General features: G+C 43.9%; 1 protein-coding gene and 2 pseudogenes across 3 annotated transcripts in view; all 3 read left to right on the top strand.

The window, feature by feature from the left end:
• The first annotated feature begins 1,698 nt into the window (after positions 1 to 1,698).
• Positions 1,699 to 2,576, top strand: LOC147622555 (uncharacterized; annotated as a pseudogene).
• Positions 2,577 to 2,643: 67 nt separating this feature from the next.
• LOC147622556 (uncharacterized) lies at positions 2,644 to 5,129 on the top strand (annotated as a pseudogene).
• Positions 5,130 to 9,194: 4,065 nt separating this feature from the next.
• Positions 9,195 to 19,815, top strand: part of LOC147622557 (uncharacterized) — a 59,288-nt gene continuing 48,667 nt past the window's right edge. The window contains exons 1-2 of one of the 3 annotated variants that reach the window (XR_015269577.1): positions 9,195 to 9,539; positions 9,627 to 9,981. Coding sequence is in view for 2 of the 3 variants with exons in the window: in XM_086822661.1 (XP_086678787.1) it covers positions 9,345 to 9,558; positions 9,627 to 9,772 (360 nt within the window). In the remaining variant the exon portion in view is untranslated. Of the gene's footprint in view, positions 9,559 to 9,626; positions 9,982 to 19,815 lie in introns of those variants that run through there. The other 2 variants (XM_086822661.1, XM_086822660.1) reach the window with 2 other exon arrangements.

Here is a 19,815-nt window from a genome sequence, read left to right on the forward strand (position 1 = left end):
ACTTGGTACACCTCTCCAACATGATGCATATGTTCTGTGTCGGATGGGGATGAAACTTGGTACGCCTCTCCAACATGATGTGTTGGAGAGGCGTACCAAGTTTCATCCCCATCGACACCTAACATGTGCATCTTGTTGGAGAGGCGTACCAAGTTTCATCCCCATCCGACACCGAACATGTGCGCGAGCATGTCCGAAATGCAATTTTTGACTAGGCATGTGATTGGATTTCCTATGGTCAAAAATTGTGTTTTGGCATGCCTGCCCACATGTTCGGTGTCTGATGGGGACGAAACTTAGTACGCCTCTCCAACACAATGTGTTGGAGAGGCGTACCAAGTTTCATCCGCATCCAACACCGAACATGTGCGCGGGCGCGTCTGAAATGCAATTTTTGACTAGGCACGTGAATGGATTCTATGGTCAAAAATTACGTTTCGGGCGCGCCCGTGCACATGTTAGGTGTGGGATGGGGAGGAAACTTGGTACACCTTTGCAACATGATTTTTTGGAGAGTGGTACCAAGTTTCATCCCCATCTGACACCAAACATGTGCGCGAGCGCGTCCGAAACACAATTTTTGACTAGGCACGTGTGGATTCTAGGATCTTCAAACCTTTCCGGTTACAGGTTACACGGAATGAAGAGCAGGTACCGCATGAGAAGTCAGTGTCAAGAGTGAGAGAGCTATAAGAGAAGAGTGTAAGCAGCGGGAACGGGAGTCCGAGAGACCGGTTTTGAAAACTTTTTCCCATTTTTAAGTGAATCCCGCCTAAGTGCAATGTAATATGTGTCAAGAAGGAAGATGGGCTCATAAGAGTTCCACGTTGTATAAATTCTTAGCCTATTTTCTCGTAATTTATCCATTTTCTTAGTAGTGTCCGTCCAAGTGTGAAAAACCTAGTAAGTTTTGACCTAGGTATATAAGTGAACACAACTAAGAATTTGGGGCTTTTTTGGTCATTTGTAAAGAGAAGAGCTCTCCATCTCTAGCTAAGCTTATCTAAGCTCCAAGCCTAATTGTGATTAACTCTTTATGATTAATACATTGGCTATGGCTTCTCTTCATTGTGTTCTCTCTCTCTCTCTCTCTCTCTCTCTCTCTCTCTCTCTCTCTCTCTCTTCTAGTGTATGAATGAGAAGCAATGACTCCTTGCTCATGTGTGATTGAGTAGTGGATAAGCTCTCTAATCATTCTTTCATTAGTGTAAGAGCTTTGTCTATTGATTTAAGGATTTCTAGTCTACTAATCTAGCTTGTGGGTTTGCTTATTGGGCTTGGGAAGCATGTGCGGGATAGTAGATAGATTCTATGCTTTCTTGCTTGCTTGAATGTGTGGGTTTGATTCTTAAATGTGTAGCATTGCTTGCTTAATCACATGCTTAGTCTTCTTTGTTATTAGCTTATGTTAATGAGCTTGTAGTGAAGGGAATGTGTGTGTGTGTATTTAGCTTAATCTAGAGAGAAGAAGAGGTTAGCATAGATTGTTGAGTGAATGAGTGAGCATCATCATTGCTTTGCTCATTTGATTAGCTTGTAGGAGTGGGTTAATGACTAGATTAGTGCCCTTGATTAAGTTAACTACTCTCTTACATTGACACGGTAGGATTTCCTTCATGTGCTAGCCAGGTTAAGCTTCCTGCATTGACCTCTTCTCCTTATCCATAGGGTTGAGAGTTGTGTGGATGCTGCTACGCTATGGCGGGCCCATCAGTGGATATTGAAAGAGAGATGCATGCAACTGGGGTGGCACATAAAAATAATATGTACACAACATTGAAACGGGAAATGCATGCCATTGTGAAGGCAGAGATGAATGTATTGGAATGTATGATGCAAAAAAGATTAGACGATGCACTTGCCACTTTTGAATCATAGAAATCAAAAGTGGAAAAGTGCATAAGTGAAAAGGATGCTATGATAGAAGAACTCAAGGGAGAACTTACAACACGTAAAAGTAGGTCAGAAAAGGATGGGGCAAATTAGCCCTCAGTGATAGAGGAGCTGAATAACATTAAGGAGAAGGTGAAAACATTTCAAAAAGAGGAAGAGCAAAAATCACGGGAAGCCTCCTCATGGGCGGATGTCCTCACCAAGACACAAAAGAAGGTTGATGAAGCGGAGAAGTGGATTGAGGTTGCAAAGAAAGGGAAAGGTGGCCTGCATGATGCTACACCCTCATCAACATGACCATAGAGGAAGAGAAAAAGAGGAAGACAAGGGCTCTTCATGTCCGTGTCACGGGTCTCAAAGACACTGACAAAGTGGAGGAAGAAATGAAAGAACACTTGAAGCGCATGAGCATCTCCGAGCCTACACACATAGGTGCTTGGAGAGTGGGGAAGAAGGGGAATGAGGGGAGAGGAAGCTCTAAGGAAAGAGCGCTCATCATACGTTTCCCTACAATGGAGGCTAGGAAGGAGTTCTTGAAGAAGAGTCCTACACTCAAGAAGACTGGGGCACAAATAGCACAGATGCAAGAGATGATGCCTGAGATCAAAGCAGCCAGGGAGAAGGGGAAAATTGCTTTCTATAGAGGAGGAAGAGTTGTGATTGTGGAGAGACGCACCACATGATGGTGCGCAACCTATGGGACCAGCCTAAAACTAGCAGCATGGAACTGTAACAGGTCATTGAAGCTAGATGTATCATGTGGGCGCCTTTAAAGATAGCTTCAAAGGAAGAGACATTATTTTCTACTGAGAGACACACCAGACTCTCGGTGGCACATTACCTAGGGTGACAAGATACCATTGGGAGACTACTTGTAGACAGGAGGTGAGATTAGAGCATAGAGGACGTGGGTCAGGAGGTGTGGCAACCTTATTCAGGGAGGAGTTGCAGTTCCTCATTTGTATTGTTTGGAGAGATGAGCATGCCAAATATATGTGGGTCAAGGTGAAAGCGGAGACTGGAAGGTCACTCTATATTGCCATATGCTATTTTCCCCCAGCACATCTCACTATGCACCGCCCAAGGGGCAATCACCATATATGATACTGGATGAGGACATATGGGAATTCTCTAGGGATGGGGATGTCATCCTTCTGGGGGATTTTAATGCCAGGACGGGCCACTCTCAGACAGTCTTTTACGATACCTCAGAGGAGATGTTGAGAGAGTTGGATGTCAGTGATTTGGGATTGGCCAGGCTTTCGCAGGATGAGAAGCACATTGGGTATGGGGGATATCTGACAGATAATAATGGGGACTGCACATGGACTGGCCATTTTGAATGGCCTACAGAGATCTCCAGCATTGAGTGGGTTCACTTGTTTTCCTCACAGACATGAGGCTAGCACAGTGGATTATGTTTTGGCTCAGCTCAGTTTTATACCCTCTATTTAGGACTTTATAATCGGCCCTAGGCCTATTGGGGTAGCAGTAGATCACGCCCTCCTCACCTTTACCATCTCATTCTAGTTTAGTACAGCTCGGTTGGCACAGACATCTATGCATACCCAATACACTTTTACATCGGAGACTGACTCTTTCTATAGAGATGGCATATACAGACACTTAGTTATTGAGGAGCCGGGACGTCCATTAGAGGAGCTCACCCAAATATTGACAGAGACATTACATGATGCAGCAGAGGCATACCCACACACCCAGCCTGAGCACAGACGTCGTTCGGGGAGCATGCCCTAGAACAGTTGGTATGATAAGGAGTGTAGAGAGACGAGAGCCACACTTCAGAGAGAGGTGCCTCTGGAAGTCATCACTCATAGACAGTCATAGATTTCCTTCCGACGCCTAGTACGACAGAAGAAGAGGACTTATCATGCTCAGTTAGAGAGAGAGTTGTACCAGCTATTCTTGAGTCAGGACTCAGGCGAGGCATGGAAATTTTTCCATGAGCACTCCCCTCCATCGGCTTTCACATCCACTGATATTTGGGGTGATTATGCATCATCTCTTTACACAATCCTAGGAAAGCCTCCTCTACCAGATCCTTCGGAGCCATGCCCACAGACATGCACTTTCTTTACCATCGAGATGGTAAAGAAAGCTATTGACAGGATGAGAACTAGGACAACATATGATCATGATGGATTGGTGGCGGAGCACTTCATACATGCTAGAGATATGCTAGCAGAGCTTCTTGTAGTGATGTTCAACCGAGCCATGTGTGAGGGTTTTCCTGACACTTGGAGTATGTCCACTATTGTGTCCATCTTCAAGGCAGGAGACCCAATGATGCCTGGGAACTACCGCACTATTATGTTTGGGCACACATTGGCCAGGTTGTATGCATCCATTCTTGAGCATCAGTTGAGTAGATGGGCAGAGAGAGCAGGCATACGAGCATCAGGACAAACAGGTTTCTGGAGGGGCTTTTCTACTCTTGATCACATATTGACACTTAGAGCTATTATTGAGGAGGGCAGATCACATGGCAGGAGGATTTATTGTACCTTTGTGGATTTTTGCAAAGCATTTGACATAGTCCCTAGAGCCCAACTGATGCGCAGACTACAAGAGATGGGTGTACCCACAAAGCTGATTTGGGGGGTCATGGCTCTGTACAGGATAGTTGTGGGACAGGTTTGTACTCCAGAAAGGTATCTGAGCTGATTCACTCCACTATTGTGGTGAAACAGGTATGTCCACTCTCCCCTACTTTGTCTGGTATGTATGTAGATGAGGTTTCAGATTACATCAAGAGGGGGGGTGATAGAGGAGCACATGTAGCAGGGACATGGATTTCATTGCTACTGTATGCAAATGATATTGTGTGGATATCGGATTCACGAGAGGGGATGCAACGACATTTGGATGCATTGCACACATTTCCTAGTGATAGCGGCTTATCGGTGAACCTTGGCAAGACCAAGGTTATGGTGTTTAACACCACACCACAGTGGGTGAGGCGATCTGCAACGACCATTTCATGTGGTCCGAAGATGGTGGAGTATACAAATGCATACACCTACCTTGGAGTGGACTTTAGTGGTCGAATGTTTTCTTTGAGGAGAGCAACAGAGACTAGACTGACGAGAGCATATGCAACTCTGGGGAGGATGGAGAGGATGTGTTTGCACGTTCAGTTTCAAGAACCTCGAACAAAGCTTTGGCTTTTCGACACCAACACTTTGGTCACATCAGCTATGCTATATGGGGTGTAGATATGGGGACCATCAGTAGATCATCATAGCCGAGTTGGCAGTACTGATGGATGAAATGGTATGGAGAGACCTCTGGTCTCTATGATTTCTCAGATGATTAAGGCCAAGGCCTTTGTACCGCATGCAATTATTTGTGTAGAGCTTGCTGCTCCCCCATTGTTCATAGAGGCATTTACCAGATCTGTCTCTTTTATACACATTATTTGGGATCTCCCCAGAGACAGATATGCCCGCCTAGCTTTGGAGTCTTCTCAACAGCTTGCCTCACAGGGGGAAACATCTTGTTGGTATGCACAGATGACATCTTGGTTTCATCTACATGGGTTTGACATGGATAGACTACCCCCTTTCCAGTACTCGCTAGACGCACCCTCCTTGTACCTCACGCAAACCGAGATTACCCGGCTCGTCAGGCAGGACTTGATTCAGTTAGACACTAGGAGGACATGGACACAGCCAACGCGTGAGCTGGACACAAAGATGGCTTTTATAGAGAGCATCTTCTCCAGCTCATAGAGGATGGATTTGTGACCAGACCGACCTACATGGACACTCATTTATCCCGATCTGCTATTGGTCAGATGCACACATCATCACATCAGTTATTACAGGTTGAGACTGGAAAATTTTGGGGGTACAAGCAGAGGCCAGAATTTGCCAGTTGTGTCATATAGAGCCAGAGACAGAGCTACATCACATATGTCATTTTCCAGTATACTATGAGATACGAGACCACTTTCGCTGCCTATTCAAAGAGGGTTTTGGACCACTAGCTAGAGTTATGAGATATGAGGATCAAGAGCTCGCACGAACCCATTTATGAATAATTTACATTCCGCACATTTAGGGGTTTTTACGGGAAATGCTGCGGGACAGTCAGTTCTCCTCGTTGAAGCTCGGTCTTCCATTTGATGAAGTTAGGTGCTTAATTTGAAGATAAAGACATAAGCTACACGCCAAACAAACCCACATGTCTATTCGACTTCGTTTGCACCATTTTTGGAGTAAAACCATAATGTCATGTTTTAGCATCCCGCATTTCCTGTTTTGGCAATTTTACCTATTTTGGCTTCAGCTGCTTAGGTTTGTTCTGGCCCTGTTCCGTTATTCCCAGAACACTCCCCCCTTCCTAAACTGGCAACCGGGGCGGTGAAATTTGACTCCCGGTGTCTTTGACGTGAAGTGACTGGAGGTTTGTTGTCGATGAGCTTGGTTGCCGTGGCTGTTTTGCTTTGCTTGATCAATGCCTTTATTGAAAGCGAAAAGTGAACGATGGTGCTAGACACCAAATATGGTCAAGGGGAAAAAACCCTGTGGCAGAAAAAGTGCCCTTGACTTATCGATCTTATTGTGTATGTACAGTTGTTGCTGGAGTCATTTTGCAGAATCTGTCATGCGGTGTACTCTGCATGGGTGGAAGCAAAAAAGCATGTCTAATGCATGTGTTCAAGAATGAAACACCCTATATGCTTTCAAGGAGTTTTCCATTTAAACAAGATGTTGTGCGAGAAAAGAGTAATGAAGGGTTATCTTAGGAGTTGTTCCCGCAAATCTAAAACAGAACCCAAGTGCTTCAAGACGAACAGGTACGGTAAAGGTAAACAGGTGCAGGTACAGGTAAAGAGAAGCCACTGATTCGAAGAGGAGTAAAGAGCTCAAGGAGTAAGCCTGCGGGACGGGATATTTTAGTTGAATCATTTTCTATTTTAGAGAAACCCGCCAAAGTGCAATGTACATACACATTTTTGTAAATGAATGGACTCATTGAGTTCCAAGTTGTATTTCCCGCAGCCTAAGCATTAGTTTTTAGCCCATCATTTTAGTGATGTCCGCCCAAGTGTGGGTTGTCCTATTTTAGAGAACCCTAAGTATATAGGTGAGTTTCACTAAAGTTTTGGGGCTTTTTGGTCATTTTCTTGAAAGTGAACTCTAAGTCTATCTCCTCTCTAACCTAAGCTTGGCTTCAAGCTTCCATAGCTCAAGCCTTCACTTTGTAAGTCTCTACATGGTTAATCAAAGTGAATCAAGCTTCTCTTTTATCATTGTTAGCTTCTCTCATTGGCATGCAAGCTTATGTTTAATGCTTGATTAAGTAGGGAATGTTTAAGCTTGTTTGCTAATCTTTTATGTGTGTATGCAATGCCTATTGATTAGTGAAGGTGTTAAGAGTAGGAAATGCTTAGCAATGTGTATTTCATTCTCTTCCCCTCTTCATTAATGTGTGTTTGAGCTCTATGTTAGAGTAGTATTTGCAAGTGCATTAGCTTATCATTAGCATGTGGGTTTGCCATAGACTAATGAATGATTGTATGAGCTTGCTTGAATGCTAAATGCGGTTGTGGGTTATGCTCTTTGCACATTTAATTGATAGAACATTGTGTAGGAGGCTAAGCTTGGTGATTAAGGGTGAGTGGGTTAATGCTTTCATTAATCTACTTAGTTAGTGTGTGTGTGTGCATAGGCTAGGAACCATTAAGCTATCCATAGATTAAGTTATTCATTCTCTTGCATTGACATTGCAAGATTCCTCCATGAGCTAGCCGGGTTAAGCTCCCCCCATTGACCACTCTTCTCCCTCAATGAGATTAGTGTATGTGTGGAAGCCACTATTCCATAGTGACCCCAACAATGGCGCCGCTACCGGGGAGCGGTAGCCTACGCTGGTGAATGAGTGATTTGATTAGGATTTAGCTTCTTGCTTCATCGGTTGCAAAACTGGTGGATTAGGACCGTGGGTTGGGTGTGTGATCCCAAGGCCACCATTAGTTAATTAAAAGCTTTTTTGTGATTAGTGTAGAGAGTGTGGGCTCTTTAAAAACCCTCATCTTGTGTATGCGGTTGAGCTACTCCCGCACCTTATTTTATTTCTTTGTTTGCAAGCTTTGTTTTGTTATGTTCATTTGTTAGGATTAGAATTAGGATGCTTGTTGCTTAGTAGATTTAGTTGCCATTAGTTTAAGGCTTTAGGTTGCTTGTTTTTGCAAGTTTTAGGTAAGTGCATTGTGATATAGTGCATGTATTTGATTTCTAATCTTTTTTGTTTTGTGATTGTTTTGGACAACCATTTGCAGCACATTTGTGTGAATAGGTAAGGGCCTTTGGAGGCCACCTTTCTAGTTGTGATCCGGGCACTTTCCCGAGGCCGATGGGCTTGTGTGGTAGTTGTGATTATTAGTATTACTCTTAGCACAATCAATATTGCAAAGAGGTTGAGTGAGATTGAATGTGGAGCTAGTTAGAAGTGCAGAAACTGCAGTTGCCGGAGCTGTTACTTCTAACTTGGCCTCCATTTGACCTCCAAATACCTTTTTTCAGTTCTGATTGTGCAGGAAGAGCTTATTGACCATAAGGGACCTGAATCTGCCAGCCAGTTGCTCTCTGGGAGTAGATACACAAAATGGCGCCTCTGTGATTCAGGGTACCCAGAGACATGTTTTCTGTGAAGTGAGGTGCTAGGAACAGTCCATTTGACCCCTGGAATTGAACTGTCCAGACAGATCTCAAAAATATTAAAAGCAGAAAATGGCGCCTCTGCAGATGGCGCCTTTGCTATTCTGAGCAGCTGGAGCATCATTTTGACATTTTAAGACCACCTCTGCAATGCCCATGTTATACTCTATCCAACTGGCACATTAAACCATCAAAATCTCTTAAAAAAAATGGCGCCTTTGCAGATCAAGGTAGCAGGACAGGCAGTTTGACAATTCTGACATGACCAGTGTGTTCCTTAAGCTTTTCTCTATCCAATGGTATATTTAAAAGCTAAAAACACATTTTTCTAGTGCATGTTAGAGTCAAAACACTGCTTACAGCACACCAAACAGACAAAAATCAACCAAGTCCAAATCTGCAATTATTCCATAGCCCTGCAAGTTGTCAAAACATTCATTAACTAACATCCACTCAATATCTTGTAAAATACATCCTTTGTTTCTCTTAAAACCCACAAAAATCATTAAAAAATCATAAAAGACTTAAAAATTCATAAAAAGAAGCAAAGAAGGACAAAAGGGGGAAGTGTTGCACTAGTGCTTCATAGCCCACATGCAACTAAGGTCCGGGAAGTCCATAGCTTCCGGGTCCTCCAAAATCTCTAAGGTTTCTACCCAAGGGAGCGGTGTGAGGACCCAACAACCGCTTGGAGCTATCCTTGAAGAGTTAAATTTAAGTTCAACTCATACTAATTCCTCATCGGATAGCGAGGCATCCGACAACATGGATGACTCTTTCTCCACGGGAGGTAACACAAACCCTTTTGATCAAGCTAAAAGTATGAACAGCCCAATCAATGGGTTGAACATAAAACTTGTGCACATTAGGGAGAACGCACATGGAGCTCAGCTCTACATGGATCCTCAAAGCCGGATTACAGTGAAAATGGAGGACATCCAGTCACCCTTAGAGGCCGAGGTGTGGGTCAATTTCCAAGGTGACCGCTACATGAGCCTCGGGGGGAATAGAATATATTCTAACACTTGCTTTTGAGAACATGAATAGGTTGGGCCAGATCCTCCCGCAAGGCAATGAGCGAGGAGCGCAAACGGAGCCGTACCCCGGATTCCAAGGAAGAGCCGGCATTCAAGAACCAGCTCCATCGGCACCACCTATCTACACAGCTGGAGATGCAACCCAAGGCGAGGTGAACTCTACAAAAAGAGAAGAGGTACTCTACTCATTCAAAGTGACTCGCATTTACATTGATAATCAATTTGTCGCTTTGTATGTGGACACGGCTGGAATTGTATATAAAACAGTAATGTACCATGGGAAAACATACCCTCATGAGACAAGAGTGCACGCTTGGGGTATCAAGGGAAAAACAGGACTCACGTTGTTGGATGACTGGGGTAAATCTTACCACCGGTTGAGTGAGGAGAGTCTAGGGCAGTACACTTACCAGGGACAGGCTGTATTTTATACGGGAGGTTTTCCTGCTATGCCATGGGCACGACCTGCAGACACTGCTAGACCGGAAGAGACTGCTTTTAGAGCACCTACTCCTACCTATGGGTCACCCCCAAGGGATTTTTTTGAAGAGTTGGGCTTAGGTCCACCTCCGATTGAAAGAAGCGCTATGCATCCAAAAGCACCACAAGTAGGACCTAAACTTCCAATTGGAGGGAAAGCGGTCTCATACATGGATGAAAGTGGAGCACATAGGGAAGGAGCACCTTCAGTTCCATTTGACATAAAAGGGGGATTTAAACCTGACAAAATGAGAGGGAAAAAGGACACTCAGTGGGGAAAACAAATAAGACCCACAAGTCTGCAAAAGTTTTGCAAGAGGTTTAGTGGGAGCGGAGATCCTTACGACCACGTGGCACAATACCGACAATTGCTATTCGCAGAGGGTGTCACAGACGTACACACTATGGTACAAGGGTTTGGATTGACTATGGAAGGAAGAGCATTGTCTTGGTTTCAAACACTGAAGCCATCTGTGCTCTATGACTTTGAAACACTTGTGAAAAGGTTTATAGAGGCCTATTCCAAGATTGGGATTAAACACAATACAGTCACGCAAATCCTTAGCTTTAAGCAAAAGGATAACGAAACCGTTAGGGAATGTGTTGACCGATTGAGGCAGTACATAGTACGGTGCCCTGATTCAGAAACACCCAGTCCAGAGCGCCTAATTTCATGCTTTCTTGAGGGACTAAGGGACAGGCAACTGTATACACATTTGTTTGCCAAGGGGCATGTGGACTTTGACGAGTGTTGCTTTGATGCGCAAAAGTTTGATGACAATTGTGAGTTTGCAACTCAAAACTCAAGTCAAAGGTCTGATTCGGGAGATACGAGCAGGAGTGCAGACCCTCAGGCAATCGCCAATCTTATCCTACGAGGGTTAAGGCAAGACACAAGGCAAAGTCAGTCTTATAGACCGTACCAGCAAATGGCTCCTTTAAGGATGCATACATGTGGGACATGTGGGGGAGACCATCCTATGGACAAGTGTAGAATCACCAACCCACTGAAATGGTGTGAGTATTGCCGAAAAATGACGAATCACGAGTCAAATGAGTGCTATTATCGTCCGGGTTACAACAGAGGGGTAAGCAATACTCAACCACAACTCACAAATCAAGCTCCTCAAACCAACACAACCACGGCTGAGAGGGCAAGGCCTGTTTTAGGTACACAACCCACTCCTCCAGGAACAACAGCCTTTAGATGTATTGAGGATCAAGGACCTTCCCTTGAGATGGTCCCTGTGACTCCTTATTATGTAGAGGAACCTTCACCATCCCCATCTTACACAGACCAGCCAATTGACTATGGTTATGAAGGCAATGATCACATGGTAAGCATGAATGCACATACGTTGATGTTGATGGCGAATGGGGCCTTTAGACAACAAGGCAATTACAACAACAACAAAAGGGGACCCCCAAACCAAAACCACCAGTAGCTGGGCCATGTTTCAAATGCCAACAAGATCATTGGATTAAGGATTGTCCCATTGACAAGGAGGAAAAAGCGCAGGCAAGAGCGGCAACTATGAATTGGCCAAGAGTACCTAGGTACTGTGCTGAGTGTGGAGTAAATCACCTTTCTAAAGACTGTCCAGTAAAAGCGGCTGAGAAGCCATTTACACCTACGTCTTTGGGAATGATTGGGGTGATTCCTTCACCTACCTCCTTTGAAAATGAAGGCGAAACTAAACCAATTTATATAGTGACACATGCCCAAGCACAAAGAGCCAAAGAGACCTTAGATCAATTGATACTAGAGTGCCAAAAGGAACCGGTGCTCAGAGAAATGTGAAAAGAGGAGCAACAAAAACAAAAGCGAAGACTGAAACAAACAAGAAAAGGCAACAAAAACAAAACCGGGGTAAACAGTGGTACCGAAACATCCGAAACAGGATCATGGGAGTCCATCATCCTTGAAACACCTGAAGGGGTACGAAAAGAGTATGTAGTTAAATCCCCAACTGCTGAAACAGAGAAAACAAATGGAAACCAACCAGCACCAGTGTTAGTTGTAACACGGGCAAGGGCAAGAATGGAATTAGAACAAAAAGGGAATCAATCTACAAAAGAAAGTTCCAGTTCACACAAAACCAAACGAAAAATGAGACACTTGAGGTCGAAAAGGACAAAAGAGAGTTCACCAGAGTCTAACTCGGATCAGGGCATAAGAGAAGTCATAGAGTCAAGACAGAACATCACTCAACAAAACCAGGGTCCAAAAAGAACTAACAAGGGACAAGAAGCAGATGAGCCTGCTTCAGAGACACAAAGCAATGAGGGAGGATCGGTCATTGTTGATAAGAAGAATGAAACACTCGAAGCCCTTCTCAAAGCTTGGGACAGCCGTGTAACATCTGAGACACCCATCCCTCCTAAGTTGCTAGAATACCCAGACCCCCTCCAGGAGAAAATTGATTTGGTGAGGCATCAACAATTAATTCGAGACACGCAAACTACTTTAGAGGGTCCTCAGCCATATCAACCTAGGAAAATGAGTGTAATGAAACCAGTTTTGGAGACCATTGAGGAAGATCCAGAAACTGAGCTTGAAACAAACACGCTGGGTAATGCACCGATTCTACCAAAAGAAACACTGTTGAGGGAAGAACATGTAGTAATGGATCCACCTGAGCTACAACCTGCCAAGCATGTACCAGAAGAGGTGGAGTTGGAGGAGATTTTTGACATCACCTCTACTGTTCCCTCTCTTGAAGGAGAAATGGCAGAGGAATTATGGCGAGAAGTCAGAGAGCTTAAACAAAAAGACGAGCTTTCCAACGAGACAGCACCACTTTCGATAGTGGGCATGACTGAATACCTTGGAATTGCTAGGAGTTTGTCTGACCAAGAGTTAGTTGATGATGAAGACCAAGACGTCGAGGCCAAGACGCTAGCTACATTACCATCCTTTTTGGGTGAATATGAAGCAAAAACAGACATTGTACAAGTGCCTCAGTCTAGGCATATAACTCCAGATCGCAAGGAAACAGCTCATTTGCAAGCCATTCTATCGGCTCCTGTGACTGCGACATTACCATTAGCGGATTTCTTAAAGGTGAAACCCAAACTATGGCAATATGTGGCAGAATTGATGGGTAGCAAAGGACTTGCATTAACACGGGAGCTAGTCGAAAAACAACACCACAAAGATGAGGTGATTTCTGTAAGGCAAGTACCCTTTAACAAGGTAAGTGCCTACCAGGAACGCAATAAGGACAAGGGCAATGCAACGCTTCCAGTTGAATACAATGGAATAAAAACCATGGCTATATTGGATACGGGAGCTGGCATTGGGATAGCAACCAAAGCTATGTGGGAGAAATGGGGTAAATTAGCTTTACGAAAAACCCGCATGGACCTGCAATTGGCAGACGGAAACTTGGAAAGACCTTTGGGATTATTAGAAAATGTCATGATTAAGACCTGCGGAATAGACTTTGAGCATACATTTGCTATTGTTGACTTCGGGCAGGATCCTAATTACGAAGTGATCCTAGGACGACCGTTTATGCGGCAGTTAATGGTCTTAGAAGATTGGGGATATGATTACCTATACCTCAGGCATGAGGATGTGACGACTAGAGTCAATCTCAGGGATCATACATTCCGAGATGTGACTAGAACCCCAGTAGATGAATTTGAGTCTGCTAGTTCGGATCTTACGCCACGCACAAGCACAGCTACAACCAGTGCAAAAGACGCATGGATATGCGAGGTGCCAAGCCAAGATTTGCTTGAAGAGGACAAGAGGAAAACTGATCAATTGATCACTATCAAAGATTATATTCCTGTTCCTTTTCCAGGCGATGACATAGACCCCTATGAGTGTATACATACTCTAGCCACATTGGATGTGTGTGCTTTGGCACCACAGACACAATTCTGCGACGAAGAGGGCTATGAGATTATACCAGTAAGGGTTGTCACAATTGTACAAGACAATGGGGGCACTGACTTTAGTGCACCGGAATCGTCTACACTTCGGAAGTTGGATAAAACGGATATATCAATAGTAGACTTGTCTACGGATGACTCAGATTATCCATACCTCGATTGTGACACCGACGGTTACAGGAATGAAAGCGATTTGGACTCATATGGAGATGACATTGTATCAAAAGAGGAGCTTGCAAAAGTGCGTCTTTTGTTGCAAGGTCGAGAGGCTATCTTGTTAGATGAACAACCATTGAGCCTAAAAATGAAACGAAAACAACAAAGGGAGAAACGTAAACAGAGACAAGCAAACTCAACAAAGGGTAGGAAACGACAGCCCAAGCTTGATGGCAAAAACGAGTACCTACACTTTATAGGAGCTCGTGATGCAATCAAGTCTTACAACAAATGGAAAACTACATTGGGTTTGGTGAGAAAAACTGACAATGTGAAAGAAAACACCAAAAAGAGGGGTAAAAAGAAAATAGCCAAGTCCATTGTCAGCTCAATGGGAGAAAAACAAAGCACAGCATTAGGCAAAGAAAATAAACCTGAGAAACCAAAGATGACCAAACTTGAGAGAAAGGTTTATTACGGGGATTGCAAAAGAATGTTACGAAAATCTTGGGAGTCTGAAGATGATGAGAGTGATGAAGCTGAAGATGAAATGGACATCCCATCCAATTTCAAAAGCTACACTATTCAGGATCGGAGGATAATGCTTCAAAAGCCCAAACGGAAGAAACCGGAAACAATGGGAGAGTCGTACGATGGGCCGGAAGATGCAAAAAAGGTTGATCTTGCCAATCCGGGTGAAGAGCCAAGGCCGGTCTACATAGCTACGGATTTGACAGCTGAAGAAGAAGAGTTACTAATCTCTACCCTGAAAGAGTATAGAGATGTGTTTGCCTGGAGTTACAAGGACTTAAAGGGAGTAGATCCAGCAATCTGCCAACATACTATTCCTATGAAAGACGACGCTAAACCCAGGAAACAGAGACCATACACCTATAATGACAACTTTGGTAGAAGAATCAAGGAGGAAATTGACAAACTACTGGAGGCAGAGTTCATTTATGAGATTGAACACACGGAATGGGTCTCACCGATTGTGATTGTACCCAAGAAAAACGGAAAGTTACGAGTCTGTGTTAATCTTAAGCAAGTGAATGCTGCCACAGTAAGGGACAACTATCCACTGCCTATCACAGACCATGTGTTAGAACGGGTAGCGGGAAAGAGAGCTTATAGCTTCCTTGATGGCTTTTCCGGTTACAATCAAGTGTCAATTGCACTCTATGACCAACACAAGACAGCTTTTGCTACGGAATGGGGCATTTATGCATATCATGTTATGCCATTTGGGTTGACCAATGCACCCGCCACTTGCTCATGCTTTCAGGGAATACCTCAGGGATTTCCTAGAGATATTTATGGATGACTTGTGTGTACATTCCAATGAGAGGGCGGAGCATGTAGAACATCTACGCAAAGTCTTCGAGAAGTGCAGAGTCTACCAAATTTGCTTGAACCGTGAGAAGTGTAAGTTCATGGTGCGACAAGGTAAAATTCTAGGACATATAGTGTCCAAGAATGGAATTTCAACGGATCTTGACAAAATCAGTGTGATAGTCGAGCTTCCACGACCCAAGAATGCTAAGGGAGTACAAATTTTTATGGGCCACTGTGGTTATTACCGGCGTTTCATCTATATGTACGCTGAGATTGCCAGACCCATGTATGCACTTCTAGTTGTGTTTGTGTGGACACCGGAATGTGAAATTTCATTTGAGAAGCTTAAACAAGCTTTGGTGAGTGCACCGATCCTTAAAGCACCCGACTGGAACAAGGTTTTCCATGTTCATATTGATGCATCAGCATTTGCAATTGGTTGCATCTTAGCTCAACCTGGTGAAAGAAATATGGATTTCCCTATCTCTTATGCCAGTAGACAGCTAAATGTAGCTGAGAAAAACTATACAACCACAGAACGCGAGGGGCTTTCTATGATATATGCTGTAAAGAAATTTCGGCATTATCTTTTAGCTACCCAATTTGTGTTTTTTGTTGATCATCAAGCACTTTTGTATCTAGTCAACAAACCTTGTGCTACGGGAAGAATAGTGCGATGGTTTGTCATTCTCCTTGAGTTTGATTTTACCGTTGCTGTGAAGAAGGGCTCAACTCATCAAAGAGCGGATCATTTGTCAAGAATCACATCGGGAGAAGAGCCTACGGGAGTACAAGATGACCTTCCAAACGCTTCACTATTTAGAGTAGAGTTAGTGCCAAAATGGAGTGAACGCATTGTTCATTTCCTTACCACTGGATCTCTAAAAGAGGTGGAGGAGAGTTTGGAGGAGAAGACAGAATTTATTGAGGGATGCCAACGGTTTCAACTACTTTCGGGTAGATTGTATTACCTTGGTGACGATAAAGTGCTTAGATTAGTGGTATGCCCGGAGGATTACAAAGATGTCATTGGCCACGCTCATGTCAGCATATGTGGTTTCCATCTTTCTAAACAAAACACAGTACGAAGAATTTCTTGGGAAGGATGGTGGTGGCCTACTCTTCATGAGGATGTTGCTCAATACATCCATACTTGTAAACAATGCTGTGACGGAATGCCAAGTCCGCATGTAACTCTTTTCCATATCAATCCTTTGCCAAAATGGAGTGACAGTATTGTGAACTACCTCAAAACCGGCAAATTGGACGATACAATCCCCAAACATAGAAAAAGATCGATCGAAATAGATGCAGCCACTTATACTTTTTTAGGTGAGCAGCTCTACAAGAGGGGAAAAGATGGGAATTTGCGCTTATGTATATGTGAGCATGAATATATACCTATCTTACAGCAGGCACATGAAGGCATAGGTAGTGGACATTTCTCAGGTGAAACCACTGCCAGAAATATCCTCTGGTCGGGCCTTTGGTGGCCGACTCTTTATCATGATGCTGTGGAGTTCGTGAAACGGTGCGATCAATGCCAGAGATCGAAAACCCCAACCATGTTCGATAATATGCCTCTAAGGCCTATGATGAGCACAAGGGCTTTTGCCAAGTGGGGAATAGATTTCGTAGGACCGATCAAACCACCAGCACGTGGCTCACATGCCGAGTATATAATTGTGGCCACAGATTATTTGACAAAGTGGGTTGAAGCTAAAGCCACTGTGAAAAACGATGCAAGAACCACCGCTAGATTTTTGTATGAGTATGTATTTACTCGTTACGGTCTACCGATTGAAATTGTAAGTGATCAAGGCAAACACTTCATCAATGAGGTGATTGAATACTTGCTTGCTGAATTCATGGTTATTCACAGGCGGTCAGCTCCTTACCATCCACAAGCAAATGGACAGGCCGAGAGCACTAATAAGATCCTTTGTACAGCATTGAGAAAAGTCATTGAGGGATCTCGTAGTGACTGGGAAAAGAAGTTGCATAGTGTACTATGGGCGTATAGGACAGCATATAAGACGTTGATTGGCACTACGCCTTTCAATTTGGTCTATGGACTGGATGCTATCTTGCCTATAGAATTCTTGGTGCCTACGTTACGAGTCGCTACATCTTTGGAATGGACCGGACATGAACTATCAAGTAGGATTGAACACTTGGAGAAATTAGATGAAACAAGGCTGCAAGCCGTTGCAGGCATGTATGCCGAAAAAAGACGACAAAAACGCTGGCATGATAAAAACGTTCGTTCAAAAGAGTTCCAGCCAGGTGATTTAGTGTTGATTTATACACTAAAGAAACAGAAACGGAAGCTCAAGATGAGAGGACTGGGTCCTTTTGTCATTAATGAGATAACCAATGGAGGAGCCGTTTGGCTAGAAACACTTGAGGGGGAACCGATGGATTCTTTCATCAATGGTAGTCGATTGAAAAGATTTCATGAGCCCTTAACACAAGATATGCTTGAGCGTATGCATGCAGCCCAGACAAGGAAGCTAGCTCTTCAACAACTCAAAGACCATGCTCAAGCTGAAGCCAAAGAAAGAGCTGCAAAGGCTAAAGCCAAGAGAAAACAAATCTCCATGGTACAGCTCACGACTGCAGATGAAGAAGAAGACTACATTGAACCATTGTTAGTCACCGTTGGACTAACTACCGCAAACACCCCGTGTACAACAATTTTGGATTCTGCAGCGGATGTCAATGTACTATCTCAAGAAATGTACCAACAAATCAAAAGCGGCAAGTTACAACCAACTACCGCAATATTTGGCAGCTTCATAGGTTCTGAATCTGAAAGCCAAGGAATTCTTGCAACAACCTTGACCATTGATGGAAGTATCGAGGATTGCACCTTCTATGTCGCTGCAAATGAAAATTGTGCTCATCCGGTTATCCTTGGAAGAAGTTGGATGGCCAAGCATAAATGTTCAGTCGATTGGGATAACCACACAATCACTATCACAATCAAAGGAAAAAGGATAGCTGTTCAACAAGGTGACCAAAAGATGGAGCCGACTAAAAGAGTGCAAGCATCTACTTCTAGTGCACCAGTGAACACCAAGGAACAATACCAGGTGTCGCACACCCACAAATTAGAGATCAAAAGACCGCAAAACCGGAAGAACAGAAGAAGTACAACCAAAACAACAACCAAGTGGATACCCAAAAAGTGGCTAGCAGCTCAAGGCTACTATCAAGGCAACAGCCTATTGTGGCTTCCTAAAATAAGCCAGTCTCCAAAGATTGTAACAGGTATGCGGGGGACTAAGATTCAAAAGCCACAAGACAGCAGCCCTCGAGTTGCTATCTCCAAAATCAACAACCGTGTAAAGCTACCAGTCAATAAGAAGTATGTTTGGCAGCAAAAAGCTTCAAGTGAAACCAAACCAACACCTTTTGCGGTTAGGGAGACCTACAAACATCATCCCACTGTGCCAAGCACCGCCACAGCTTTGGAAGAAACACCGACACCGCAAAGAAAAGGCAAGGAGAAGATGGTAGAAGATGATATTACTACAGCTTGTCTGAAAAACAAGCCATTGCTACGTTCACAAGCCACCAAGCATCCAAGGCAGGAGCTACAATCGTTAATCCCACAAATACTCAGGCCAAGCCCAGAAGCAGCAACCATGAAGTCAAAACCGGTTAGTGTCCAAACAACTCTACATGCTTGGGACACTTTCAGGACCTGGTCGGCAAACAGTCAAGTCGCCGATTACATCGTTAATTGGCAAAAGAAAATTGAATCGGGCATTTCCAACCACAGTGTGCTTGGATTTTAGTCCTATTCTATCTTCATTATTATCTGTGACTAGACTGTGTGTAAATACGTACTTTTCAATTGTTTTTGTTTGTTTTTTGTGTGTACCACGCCCCACACTAGTACGCTAACACATATTATCCTCTGCAGCAAATGCCACTTGACTGCATTTGGACACCCAGCTACCGTCTCGTATGGTGGCTATGTACAACAATGCCTCAAGAACCATAATAACCCTATGAGGACATGGCACTGCACAAGGTTAACTACTATGCCGGGCAAATAAAGATGAGGGCACTTTTTCCCAAGCGGTTTTTCCCTTCATCCCTACACTTCACTGTATAAACCGTAATAAGACACTGCACTTCGGATATACCACCGCACCGCAATACACATATCTCTTTCCACTCTTCGGTAACTTTGCTTCAGGAGCAGCAAACCACTAGAAAGGGGGGAACAAAGGGTTGGGGGCAACATGAGCGGTATCCTCGTCAGCAAAAGCCACTTAATTGGCAGCTACGGCTTGCCTCTTAAGTACCCAAGG

The sequence above is a fragment of the Cibotium barometz genome, chromosome 28 (assembly GCF_041138505.1).
Source record: "Cibotium barometz isolate CiBa-2024 chromosome 28, ASM4113850v1, whole genome shotgun sequence".
NCBI lineage: Eukaryota > Viridiplantae > Streptophyta > Polypodiopsida > Cyatheales > Cibotiaceae > Cibotium > Cibotium barometz.